Source organism: Eucalyptus grandis, chromosome 8 (assembly GCF_016545825.1).
Source record: "Eucalyptus grandis isolate ANBG69807.140 chromosome 8, ASM1654582v1, whole genome shotgun sequence".
In the NCBI taxonomy this organism is placed as follows: domain Eukaryota; kingdom Viridiplantae; phylum Streptophyta; class Magnoliopsida; order Myrtales; family Myrtaceae; genus Eucalyptus; species Eucalyptus grandis.
In genome coordinates, this window is record NC_052619.1 from 12867083 (window position 1) to 12880253 (window position 13171).

The 13171-nt window shown below is 40.7% G+C and overlaps 1 protein-coding gene across 1 annotated transcript; it reads right to left on the reverse strand.

The window, feature by feature from the left end:
* Positions 1–6982: 6982 nt before the first annotated feature.
* LOC104429154 lies at positions 6983–7759 on the reverse strand. Its single transcript, XM_039301070.1, has 3 exons — positions 7565–7759; positions 7195–7464; positions 6983–7147 (listed from the first exon to the last, which is right to left on the reverse strand). The coding sequence occupies exons 1-2, from the start codon at positions 7684–7686 to the stop codon at positions 7209–7211; spliced, it is 378 nt and encodes a 125-aa protein (XP_039157004.1). The 5' UTR covers positions 7687–7759; the 3' UTR covers positions 6983–7147; positions 7195–7208.
* Between the last annotated feature and the right edge of the window lie 5412 nt (positions 7760–13171).

The following is a 13171-nucleotide window of genomic DNA, read 5'->3' on the forward strand; positions in this document are numbered from 1 at the left end:
GCACTGTAAATGCAATCTGTTGCTTGTGTCACGGGCTGATCGATTGGGATCGTAACCGCGCGGCGACTCGGGCACTCTTGGATCGGAATGGATCGCCAAAGCGCCTAAGCCAAGCCTTGCACAGTCGAACGCTCGCTCACTCGCCTTACCCGGATCGTAGAGAGATAAAGTATCTAGAGAGAAGAGCTCTGGAAAGAAGACTTGCTTTGTATTGCGGAAGTAGTGGATGTTTTGAAATGAAGGAGGACACCCTTTATAGTTGAGGGCCTCGGATTACAAACCATTGATCTGGAACTCTATCGGCGGACGAAATCGCACCGCCTCAACTACCGACATAATGTCGTTTACCAACTACCGACATAAATAAAGGGAACAGACTCCCGTAATCTTAGCTTAATGACATTCGCCCGCCCTTGCAATTCGGGGAGAAGGCTTGGTGGGAATCCGAGTGACAGCAGGAAGTCCACGGGCGAGTTGGGGTCGACCTTGGGGAACCTCTCGGGTCGTCCATTTCTAGGCCCGTGACATTCTCCCCCACTCATTCGAGCGACGTCCTCGTCGCTCTCAGCTCGGCGAGCAGCCTTGCGGGCTTTGGCACGATCTTTCTTGTGCTTGTTTCTCTTTGCTCGGACGGTCATGAACGAAGGACCACAACCTTCGATGATGAAGTCGGATGCGCGCGGCTCGGTCTTCGGCTTGGACGGAGCACGCGGTGCACACTCAACCTCGGGGAAGAGTGCTTGGATAGGCATGGCGTGTGTTGGAGTCGGATCCAACTTGACCGGTGGCTTCACCTCGGACAGCTTGTTGATGCGCATGACGGCCTTCAAGCTCTTGTCGAGGCGTCGGATCGACGCGATGGTCTTGGTGTCGACCACCCCTTTGATCATGGGGATCATCGACGGGCACTTTTTGTCGAGGATCATCATACACTTCGTCCTCATGTCGATCATGGCTCCCACACTCTCGAAGAATTGCATGCCAAGTATGAGATCGTAATCGTCAAGAGGGATTACCTCGAACGACATTCGTCCCTTCCATCCGCCAATCTTGACGTCCACGTCGGGTGTTGCTCCAACGCCATGGAAGTCGCCCGAGTTGATGGGCTTGTACGACCTCCCGGATGGCTCCACGCGTAGACCCAAGACCTTTGCGACCTCGGTCGACATGAACATGTTGGATGCGCCGGTGTCGACCAAAGCGTAGAGCGTTCGGCCGCCCACTTCGACCTCCACAAAGAACATGTCGGTGTTTGGAGCGATTCCTTCTTCTTTGGCCGGCGATCGGGCTTGGACCGAGTTGATCTTCTTCACAGCCCCAATCCGAATCTGCCGCTTGTCTTCTTTGGGCTCCTCCTTCTCTTCCTCAATGGCAAGGAGGGCGTTGACACGGCCCCTTTGTGGGCACTTTTGGGTCCAGTGCGGACCTTTGCAAATAAAGCAAGGAGAGGGCGGAGGTTGATCGAACTTACTCGCGTAGTCGATCGGTGGTCGACCTCTTTGGAAGGACGGCTTAGAGGTCCCTTCTTCCCACGGTTTGGCTCGGATGTTTTGATCGAGCGCACCTCGGGGAGTGCCTCTCGTGTCGTCTTCGGGTCGATCCGACCTCCAGTCTCTTGCTCGGTTGTTTCTCGGTTCAACTCTGGTGAGGTCGACGAGTGACTTGGCCATGCTCGGCGCACGCGCAAGACTACTCACGTCCCGCCGCTTCGGCTCAAGTTGTGCCCATGGCTTGAGTCCATCCATGAACGCTCCAAAAGCCTCCTCTTCGCTCAGGTTGCGAATCTGGAGTTTGAGCTCCGTGAACTCCTTCACGTACTCTCGGATCGTACCTCTTTGTTCGAGGCGATGGAGCTTGCTTCGGGCTTCTTGTTGAGCGAACTCGGGAAGAAGTAGTCGTGGAATTCCCTCACGAAGTCGTCCCACGTGTTCACGGGATCGGCGCCGCGTCTACTCTCGTCACACCTATTACGCCACCACAAGATCGCCGTATCGACAAGAACATGGAAGCGGTTCATACCTTGATCGACTCATCGTTTATGTTGACGGCGCCGGGCACTTGCTCCATGCTCCACACGAAGTTGTCCACCTCTTGGGCGGACCGGTTGCCTTTGAACTCCTTTGGCTTCGGGACCTCAATCTTGGTCACCGTTTGAGCGAGCACCGCACCATTCGTGATGCTAAGTTTGCATAGTGCGAGCTCGGTCTTGAGCTCTCGGATCTCCGCCTTCATGGCTTCGACCTCTTCCCTACACGGGCTTACCTCCTCGATTATTTGGGCGCTCGTTCAAACCATCGATCGATGCTTCGAGAACTTCGTCCTTGTCGAATAGTGGAGCTGTGGCTTGGTTGATGCCGGTCGTGAAGTCTTCACGGAGCGAGCCCTCAACCTCCATGATCCGGTCTCGCACATCGTCAAGACCTTCCATGAGTTCGAGCACGGCACTCCGAACCTTCCCGATCTTCTCATCGAACGTAGCCGCAGCATCCACCGAGTGATCTCTTTTCTTTGTTTTGCTGCGCGTGTCTATGCCTGGCACAGTCTCTCCAACTATAGCCGCATCATGGCTTGACATTCTTTCGAACAGTTGGCGCTCTTCAATCTCTTGGATACGGATCTCTCTTTAGCTCTGATACCACTTGTCACGGGCCGATCGATTGGGATCGTAACCGCGCGGCGACTCGGGCACTCTTGGATCGGAATGGATCGCCAAAGCGCCTAAGCCAAGCCTTGCACAATCGAACGCTCGCTCACTCGCCTTACCCGGATCGTAGAGAGATAAAAGTATCTAGAGAGAAGAGCTCTGGAAAGAAGACTTGCTTTGTATTGCGGAAGTAGTGGATGTTTTGAAATGAAGGAGGACACCCCTTTTATAGTTGAGGGCCTCGGATTACAACCATTGATCTAGAACTCTATCGGCGGACGAAATCACACCGCCTCAACTACCGACATAATGTCGTTTACCAACTACCGACATAAATAAAGGGAACAGACTCCCGTAATCTTAGCTTAATGATATATTCGCCCGCCCTTGCAATTCGGGGAGAAGGCTTGGTGGGAATCCGAGTGACAGCAGGAAGTCCACGGGCGAGTTGGGGTCGACCTTAGGGAACCTCTCGGGTCGTCCATTTCTAGGCCCGTGACACTTGTCTAGACACCAGCTCTTATATCTCCATAAGAAGAACAACGGTAGGTCATTTTGCAGACTGGCAATGTTGAAATTGCAGTCATTTTTGCAATGATTAGGGAAGACCAAAAAATTGAAAAACATAACCGAAGGAAAGAAAATAATTCATAAAATCAATAAATTCGATCATATGAAAATGTAGGATTCTTTTACCAGGATATTTTCAGTGACTAATTATTGAAATAAATTAAATAATAAAGGAATCAGTGCACAAAACGAACTATCAAATTTAGAAGAATGTAACAGACCCCAATAAAAAAAATTAAGAAGGAAGTGAAAACTAGAAAGTTTGCTGTTGTAGTGAATACTAAAACGTTTTCTTGGGATTATCTAACAGTAATAGAATCTAGAGAAAAAAAAAAACAGCGGCCCAAAAATTAGTACTACATCTCCACTGATATAAAGGAATTTTCATTAAGGTTACATTATGATTTTTCCTTATCCATGTCAGCACTAGGTTTAGTAAGTGCCACGTTACCCTAATTAAAATAGCCGTGGTGTTTCACATCAACATTTCATTTGCATATATAACGGAAAAAAGACCAATTTAAAAAAGAAAAAGTTAAATATAACTCAAGGATCCAATTGCTTCTTTTTTCTTTTTCTTTTTTTTTGGTCGGTCCTACTTTATTCCTACTCCAACTCTCATTCTCAGACTTTTATCCTGCCCAATTGCGAAAAAATGGAAAAAAAAATTCATGATACTAATTGAACATTTTAAAAAGTTCAAGAACCCCTAGCACCTTTATCCCAATTTCATTTATGGATACAAATACACCACTGGTCAATTTTACGCCTCGAACTTGTGATTGGTCTTAAGTTAGGTAGGTTCCTTTAGCAATAACCTAGAAGCCTTATATATGCTTCTCGTCATAATATTAGAGAACATTATCAAAAAAGTTCTAAATTAATTATATTAATATCAATTCAATCTTAAACATTTCAGTTTGACTAATTTAATCATAAACATTTAATTTAATACCATAAAAAACTTAAATTGATACACATTCGATAAATTTACTTCAAACTAATTTTTTGATCATAAAAAAGTATATCTTTGATAAATTTATCCCAAATTTGTATACTTGTAATAAATTTATCCTCTGTTAATTTCTATTAAATTTTACTATCAAATTGCTAAGTTGAATGACATGACCAGTTGATTAGTAATATTAGTTTGGGATTTTTACTTTCCGTTTGTCACAATTATACCAATTTTGTAATTTTTATGATATTAATCAAATTTAATAAATGGTATATTTGTCATAAACATACCAATTTGAGGTTTTTAACAGTCAAAATATTAGTTTGAGGTAAATTTGTCACAAGTATATAGTTTGGAGTTTTTTTATGATTATTTGGGTTAAATTTGTTATAAATGTATTATTTTGAGGTTTTATATAAATTAGATTAGATATTCTTACATTTACCAAAAAAAAAAAAAAATTTGAGATAAATTTGTCATAAAAGTACTAGTGTAGAGTTTTTCGTGGTATTAAACCTAAATCGTTTAAAGATTGGTCGGAAGGATTAGATTGACATTTTGTTAAAAGATTTAAAATTGAATTGATCAAATTAAAAAAATTAAAATTGAATTAGTATCCACATAATAGGTTAAAGACTTTTTTATTTATAATTATCCCATAGTAAAGGCACACCCATTTCTTATATTTACTCTCCAATTTTCTGAATGTGCCTACACATTAATCCAACTTGCCAAATCACCTGTCTTATCTTTCAATTGCGCGTGACACCCAATAAATCCCTGGTCCATTTTCTCGCATGAACACGAGTCGTCCATCTCCCCTTTTCGAAGATAACAATCAATAGCCTTCCCAATTTGATTGATTTTCTAGATTAATGATGGGATTTGTCAACCGTTTTAACAAAAAAGTCATACTAGATTGGGCCCTCCAATCACTTGGTTGAAGTGTCAATCAAATATCATCAATGTGATTTAGGAGGGGCCCTCAAGCATATCTAGTAGCTCGTTCCAAATGAGAAAAATTAAATAATCCCAATAAGAGCAAGCAATCAAAGTTCGCATGAATTAATTGCCTCAACCAAAAGATGCACCTTCTTGTCCAATCCATCCAATTTTTGGAATAACCATTCACCATTGTCGCATATTTATCAAAGAACAATTGTATTATGATTTTGGAGTTGTAAACCTACTTTAACACCTTGTTGCAAGTAGTGTTTGTATCGTTTAGTGGGTTTACGTTTTTTCAAGAATGATTACGAGGAAAATATTATGAACGAAGAGAAATTAATGAATTCGATATATTTAGGTACTAATTGATTCAGGCTACTTAAAAATTTGAAGAAGTTCAAGATGTGAAGATGGGTTAAATGTGATCAGATTGGTTTGTGATTAATCAAAAGGTTTGTATTTGCTTGTAAACCCCATTATGAATGCCCGATACCCCACACCAATTTGTGTGAGCAACCTTGAGTTTGAGCCATCTTCTTGTATTTGGGCTTGCATCTTACCTTATCGATAAAGTTTGTGAGGTATTCTATAGGATCAAGTTTATCCATCTAAGATGGAATCTAGTGTCGTCATTGTATGCGTGTGAGAGAGAGATGTTGCATAGCTCTAAGCCTATATAGGGTTGAATTACAAGAATACATATTTGAACTGATTTTGACTGCTATACTTTTCATGAAGGCCATAGTTTCCTCCGGATTTGATGGTGAAAGATTCCCTCCAATCAATCTTTTGATTGATGACTTATGCATATAATATGGACATTAAGTATATTTAACTTTAATAATATTCAGCATATAGCCAGATGTATGGTTAAAGAAAGATTTCCTCGAATGAAAAGATAGAGAAAAGTACAACCACTTTATGTTTTTTAGTTCTATTTGCCAGATGAAGGTTCAAGGCCGCTCGAAAAAAGACATAACCATTAGGTGCTCAGTCCTTTTGTTTGATTAGAAAGGCGAAGGTCTCGTACCAATGCATTGGCCCATATTGCTTGGCGCTTCATGTAATGTTTTTTTTTTTATCAAGTACACACCATAATCTATCAAATTCATTAGATTTCATCTTTTCAGATGGATTTTGAATTATTCTTTTTATCTAAGGATGCGTTTATTTGGAAAACTCAATAGTTGAAAAATAATATTCAATAAATTATTGATCTTATCGCTTAGAAGAATTAGTGAACCGAAAAAGTTTTCATCACCAAAAATAATTTATATCTAGTTTTTTTCATAAGCAATAAAAATATTATCATATCAATCATTTAATTTTATAAGCAATAGAAGCTATGAGTCTTTGAAATTTTCTTCTAAATTTTGAGCGCTTTTATAATGTGAAAGCACCCTGATTTTTTAATTAAATTTGTGCGCCCCCCCATCCAATAGCCAGTTGCCACCTAGTAAGGAAGGAAGAGAGAGAGAGAGAGATGTTCTATCTTGGCATCGTGCACTTTTGGAAGAAGGGTGGAGACAAAAAGGCTTGCCCAAGTCGCATCCTAACCAAAAAGGGCGGTGGCATCCATCCAGAGATTAGAAAGAAAAAAAGAAACACATCATAGAAAATATCTAAGGGGGTTGACCGGTCAAAGCGACATTAAAAGCTCATTTCAAGAGCCCACCCCTCAAGAAGCAGCGGATTAGTTTGAATGGGACCTGCATTGACTATAATCTTTCTTTGACCACAGGCCAAAAAGATCATTCCCGATCACCCACCTCAACCTTCCCAAAAAATAAAAAATAAAAATAAAAATGAGCGACTGCCGGGGGGGAGAGGAAGAGAGAGAGAGAGAGGATTCAAGTGGACAATTCTAATTGAAAGAATTATCATTTGATGTGAAGAAATGAAGTCACCAGTAAGAGGGAGCATTGATGAGAGATACAATACAAGAGCTAGCAAGCATGTGAAGATTCACATGACAGAGACTGCAAAACCAGAAAGAAAGAAGAAGAAGAAGAAGAAGAAGAAGAAGAGACTGCAAAACCAGAAAGAAAGAAGAAGAAGAAGAAGAAGAAGAAGAAGCGAGGAGAAATACTAAGAAGAAGAGGAGGACTCAAACTTGTAGTATTTATCAACAGCAACGGAGACATCCCAAGTGCAACTGAGTCCTTTTGGAATGATCACAAGATCTCCAGCACCGAACTCCACAAATTGGTCTTCTGATGATGCTGATGCTGATGATGGTGAGGAAGATGACCCTCTTGGATAGACCTTCACTTTGCCCTTCACCAAGTAACACGTCTCCTCGGCATCGAACTTCAGCTGGTATTTCCCTGGTGGACAACCCCACCTAAACAAACCAAGCACCCGCAAGAAATAAATTCAAGCTTTTGTCACGGTTAAGGAGGGAGAGAGAGAGAGAGAGAGAGAGAGAGAGAGAAGGGTTTTACTTGGGCCAGCACTTGATGTTCAATTCAGACAATTTAGACTCCGGAGGATCTCTTTCAACCAGGATTCTGAGATCATTTGCTGAGGAAGAGGAGGAGGAGGGGGTTGAAGCACTTGAAGCCATGACCGAGTTTACTAGTGTGTTCTGAAGAGGTTGCTCCTTTTTTTATTTTTATAGTGTCTCTGTCTATTGTGTTCGTACCGTTCTGGCTTGTTTGCTTCTCCTGGAGAGGCAATGGAGAGAACAAATATTAATAAAATAATCCCTTTTAGAGTTAAAGTAAGAGAGAGTATGGGAGAAATTGTCTGGTTATAAAATTGTAAAATTTGAATAGAGTAATATCTAAATTTCCCATGTACAAAAGAATTATAATTTACTCACCCATGAGCGGTGCGATTGGTGTGAATTTTCTCCAATATTGCCGAGGTCGAGAGTTCGAATTCTCTCGCTACATTTCCATGACTTAAGTGGGGATCCAGAAATGGATTACTGGACCAGCCCCCTAAGGTTTTACGTTTAAATAGCGGCTTGTGGCGAAGCTGGTCATGTGATTCTCGAAGGGTGATCTTCGACAGTTCCTTGGTCATTAAAAAAAAGAATTATAATATTTTTTATGTCAAATTTATGTTGATTCCCACAAAAAAAAGTATATAGTCACAACAGAAATATATTTAGCAAGGAGCTAGATTGTTTTTTTTTCCTTCTCTCTTGGAGTTCATTGATTCTCTTAATACATACTTGTTTCGTCTCTATATTAAATCTAAGAATTAGATTCTCTAATCTTGCCTTTATAATTTTTTTGAAAATATTTTATTGACAAGTGTCATTGTCACGAGGTTCCTGTGACTAAGGGACCATGTGTGATTGAGGAAGACCTCCTAAGATCACTTGAGGTGCCCACAAGAGCTTTTGAAACGTTCCAAAAATAAGCGAGATGGTAATTGTGCTAGGATCCAGAACTCTCTTGGCATAAATACCAATAGTTGATAAGTTAGAAGATACAATCTCATTCGCCGAATGTAATCTCGATTAGTGGTTGTAATATGAGAGCTTCAAGTGTAAGAAGGGACGTCCTCCCCTTATTTATATCCATCCAACTATTTCAAAATAAAAATCTCATTCTCTTAGAGTTTCTCTCTCTAGAAATTTTAGGCATCCCGACAATCCAAGCAATTCAAAAGAGCCTAAGTTGCCACATAGTCTCGATCCCAAACAATCAGCTCGTGACAAGTGGTATTAGAGCAAAAAAGGAGATTCGTTTCAAGAGATCGAGGTGCACCAACTGTTCAAAAAAATGTCAAGCCAAGAAGCTGTCATGGATGGAGAGGCCGTTCAAGCCAAGGACACTCATGGCCGAGCGAAAAGAAGAGAAGCATTGATGGATGCCATGGCCACACTCGATGAGAAGCTCATGAAGGTGAGGAGCGCCATGGCCGAGTTCATGGAAGGGCTCAATGATGTGAGAGACTGCATCATAAAAGTTGAAGTCTCGCTCCATGAAAACTTCTTGACTCTCATCAACCAAGCCACAGCCCTGTTGCACGAGAAGAATGAAGCCATTAAAGCAATGATTGATATATTGAGAGATAGAGTTCGAGTGATTGAGGAAGAGAATCCCCAAAGAGATGAGGTTGAAACCATGAAGGTGGAGATCCAAGAGCTTAAGACGGAGCTTGCCCTATGTAAGTAAGTTGAGCATTGTGAATGGGTTGATGCCTACACAAGTGATGCCCAAGCCAGAGGTGCCGAGACCAAAAGAGTTCAGAGGCAACCAATCTACCAAGGAGGTGGACAACTTAGTGTGGAGCATGAAGCAATAGTTTAGCTCCGTCAACATCCAAGACAAGTCGAACAACATAAGGACCACTTCAATGTTCCTAACCAATACCGCAATACTTTGGTGGCGTAATAGGTGCGACGAGATGAAGCGCGATGCTGATCCCATGAACACATGGGACGACTTTGTGAAGGAGTTTTGAGACTACTTTTTCCTTTCGTTTGCTCAACAAGAAGCCCATAGCAAACTTCATCGTCTCAAACAAAGAAGTACGATTCGAGAGTATGTGAATGAATTCACCGAACTTAAACTCCAAATCTTTTACCTTGGAGAAGAGGAGGCTCTTGGAGCGCTCATGGGTGGACTTAAGCCATGGGCGCAGCTTGAGCTCAAGGTTCAGGACGTGAAGAGTCTTATGAGGGCATTAAGCGTGGTCGAATCCTCATCAAAGAACCGAGTGAGAGATTAGAGGTTGGATTGATCCTCCAAGGATGAAAGCAGAGACACTCCTTGTGGGCCGAAAGACCAAGGTGGCCTAGTCAAGACATGGGGAGAAAGGATGTCTAAGCCGTCGTTCCAAAAGGGTCGACCCCAAGCGGAGTTCACCACGAGTAAGTTCAACCAATTCCCATCATCTCCTTGCTTCATTTGGAAAGGTTTGTATTGGACCCAAAAGTGCTCGAAGAAGGGCGAGATCAATGCTCTCCTTGCCATTGAAGAGGAGGAGGAGGAGCCCAAAGAAGAGAAGAAGCAACTTGGAACCATGAAGTATCCTAATATTGTCCAAGCCTCGTTGCCAAAAAGAAGGAAGCCACACCAAACACGTACATGTTTCTCGTAGAGATCAAGGTATGTGGCTAAGCCCTATCAGCCTTGATTGACACGGGTGCTTCGAACATGTTCATGTCAACCGAACTAGCAAAGGCATTGGGACTTCGCGTGGAGCCAACAAGGAAATCGTTCAAGACCGTCAACTCTGGCAACCTTGCGAGCATAGGCTCAACTCTAGATGTGGACGTCCAAATCGGAGGATGGAATGACAAGCTCTCATTTGAGATAATTCCCCTTGATGATTACGATCTTACCTTGGGCATGTAATTTTTTCATAGTGTGAGGTCCATGATCAACATGAGGACCAAGAGTAGCATGATCCTCAATCCACACCGTCTGGTGATGATCCCAATGATCAAGGGAGTGATAAACACCAAGACCATCGCAATAATCCAACGCCCCAACAAAGACCTAAAGGCCAAAAAGCGCACGATCGAGTCACAACCAAAGCCGCAACCCTTGGAGAAGGTAAAGATAGGGTTGGACCCTCCTACTCCAACTCGCAACATGCCAATCCAAGCACTCTTCCTCAAGGTAGAGTACTTGCCATTTGCCATGCCCGAGTTCAAGTTGGAGCCGTATTGTCCACCGATCAAGAGGTTGAGGGCCAAGCAAAATAGGAACAAGAGAGCTTGTGCTCATGCCAAGAAGAAGATCACTCAAGCCGAGAGCATCGAGGGCGTTGCTTGAATGAGTGGGGGAGAATGTCATGATTACAAGGTTTCTGTAACCAAGGGATCATGCATGATTGAGGAAGACCTCCTATGACCGTTTGAGGTTCTCGCAAGAGTTTTCAGAATGCTCCAAGGACGAGCGAGATGGTAATTGCGTCAGGATCCAGAACTCTCTTGGTGTAAATGCCAGTAGTTGGTAAGTTAGGAGATGTGATCTCATCCCCAAATGTAATATTGATCAATGGTTGTAATTTGAGAGCCTCAAGTATAAGAATGGGCACCCTCCCCCTCATTTGTATCCATCTAACCATTTCAGAATAAAAGTCTCATTCTCTCAGAGCTTCTGTCTTTCTAGAAACTTTCTCTCTTTAGGATCTGAGCGAGCAAGCGAGCGAGTGATCGATTCGAGTAGGGCTTGGCTTAAGCACTCCGATGATCCAAGCGATCCACAAGAGCCGAAGTCGTTGCACAATCTCAATCCCAAACAATCGGTCCGTGACACAAGTGCTTTTAAAGCACTAATCAATTGAGTTAAACTTTAACAAATGTTTCGTGAGTATACTCCTTTTCTTTCTTACTTTTTAAAAAAGGCATTGCCATTTTAGGTAATGAGTATGACCTCTTCGTGTTAGTTTTTTTTTTTTTTTTTTTTGGGGGGGGAGGGGAAGGGTGGGGTTTAGACTTGTCTTACTTAGTTATTGAAAATTAAAACATTCAGCATTTAGTGATATTAAACGTTTGCACCCGCGTATACAAGGTGACAATCAAGATAATAACCTGCTAGATTTTCATAAGCCGTTTACCCCAGAAAAGACGAATACAAGGGCGATGATAAGTTGACCCGGCACTAGTGGTATAAAAAGGCAATAATATTGTAAGGTGACAATAAAATTCATGAATTTTGTTATATCCCATTATTTGATGAATCGTAATAATATCATGTATATTGTTTAATATAAATAATATATAAGTGTAAATGATCCTAAAAGTCACACAAATGGAGATGGTAAAAATCTCTCACGACATTCTTGCTAACTTCATTTTTATTTGCTTCTTTTCCATCTCTTTTTTAATTATTTTATTTTTTATTGCATTTTCCCCTTCCATCATTCTCTAATAAAATTTTATTAAATAGTAAACTATACTAATATACCTAAAAAAATGAAATAGCTAAAATACGTAATAAATATAAATATATTTTAAAATATTGATTTTATATTATAAGATATAATTAAATTCAAATATATAAATAAAAATAATATTAAATAAAAAAATGTCAGTATTTTTCTATTTTGAATTTCTTGTATTTAATATAAAATATTATTTATATTGAGATATAATTTTAATTTTATTAATTTAAGAGACTTGTTATTAGAGAAAAATAACCTTTATATTATCGATTTTAAAAATCATATTCATTTTTATCCTATCTTCTTATAGGATAATCTAATTCGTGTTATATTTTTCTTATGTTTGACTTTATCCTATTTTGAATAGGGACCAAATATAAGATAAGATAAAAAAATTTCATATCTTGAATTATATCCCTAAATGCAACCTAAGATCTTTTAATAATCCCTGGCAATAAGAAAAATATTGCTGACACTTCTCTTTATTTTTAGTAGTTGCGCCGAGTTACCCACTCATAAGATGTCGTTGTCATGAAAATAATGTATCCTATCTCCATAGCATGTAAATGGTGCCAACAAAATTAGTTGCAGGGGCAGGTGACTCCTAGTTGATTGCCTTGCAAAGCTATTTTGACCTTTTTTGACTATGGAGACAAGCATCTAAGCAAACAATATAAAACCCATTAACATCAAGCCTTCGTTTTCAACCTTACTAAAAGATATCTATAAATATTAGAAACCCTTGAAGCAAAATTTGCAACGTTTCTAATTGTCTAAACGTTGATTCCAAGCAAAATCTCATTTGCCTCTCCAATCACATACTTTCACGATTTAAGTTCAAGTCAAAATCCAGCCTACGTGAAAAGAGGGTTGTGTTAGAATAGTTAGATATTAAATGATGCATTAGCTCAATAATTGAAACTTTTAGAAAAATTGGTCGCAATCCCACAAAATTGAGCGGTGTTTCCCTCATGTTCCTTGTGCTGGAGACAGATGAATTCCAACTTTTGCTGCTTTTCAGTATTGAATTTCTTCTTGCCTTTCAAAATCCATGATGTTATGTCTGTTTAATCGATGGTTTCTCTCTCCAAAAAAAAGAAATAGTATGATCATTAGGGAGCAGTTGAGAAATGCATGAGCAAAACTTTTAGGACAGTCGGTCGTGATCCCAAAAAATCGAGCGGTGTTTCTCTTAT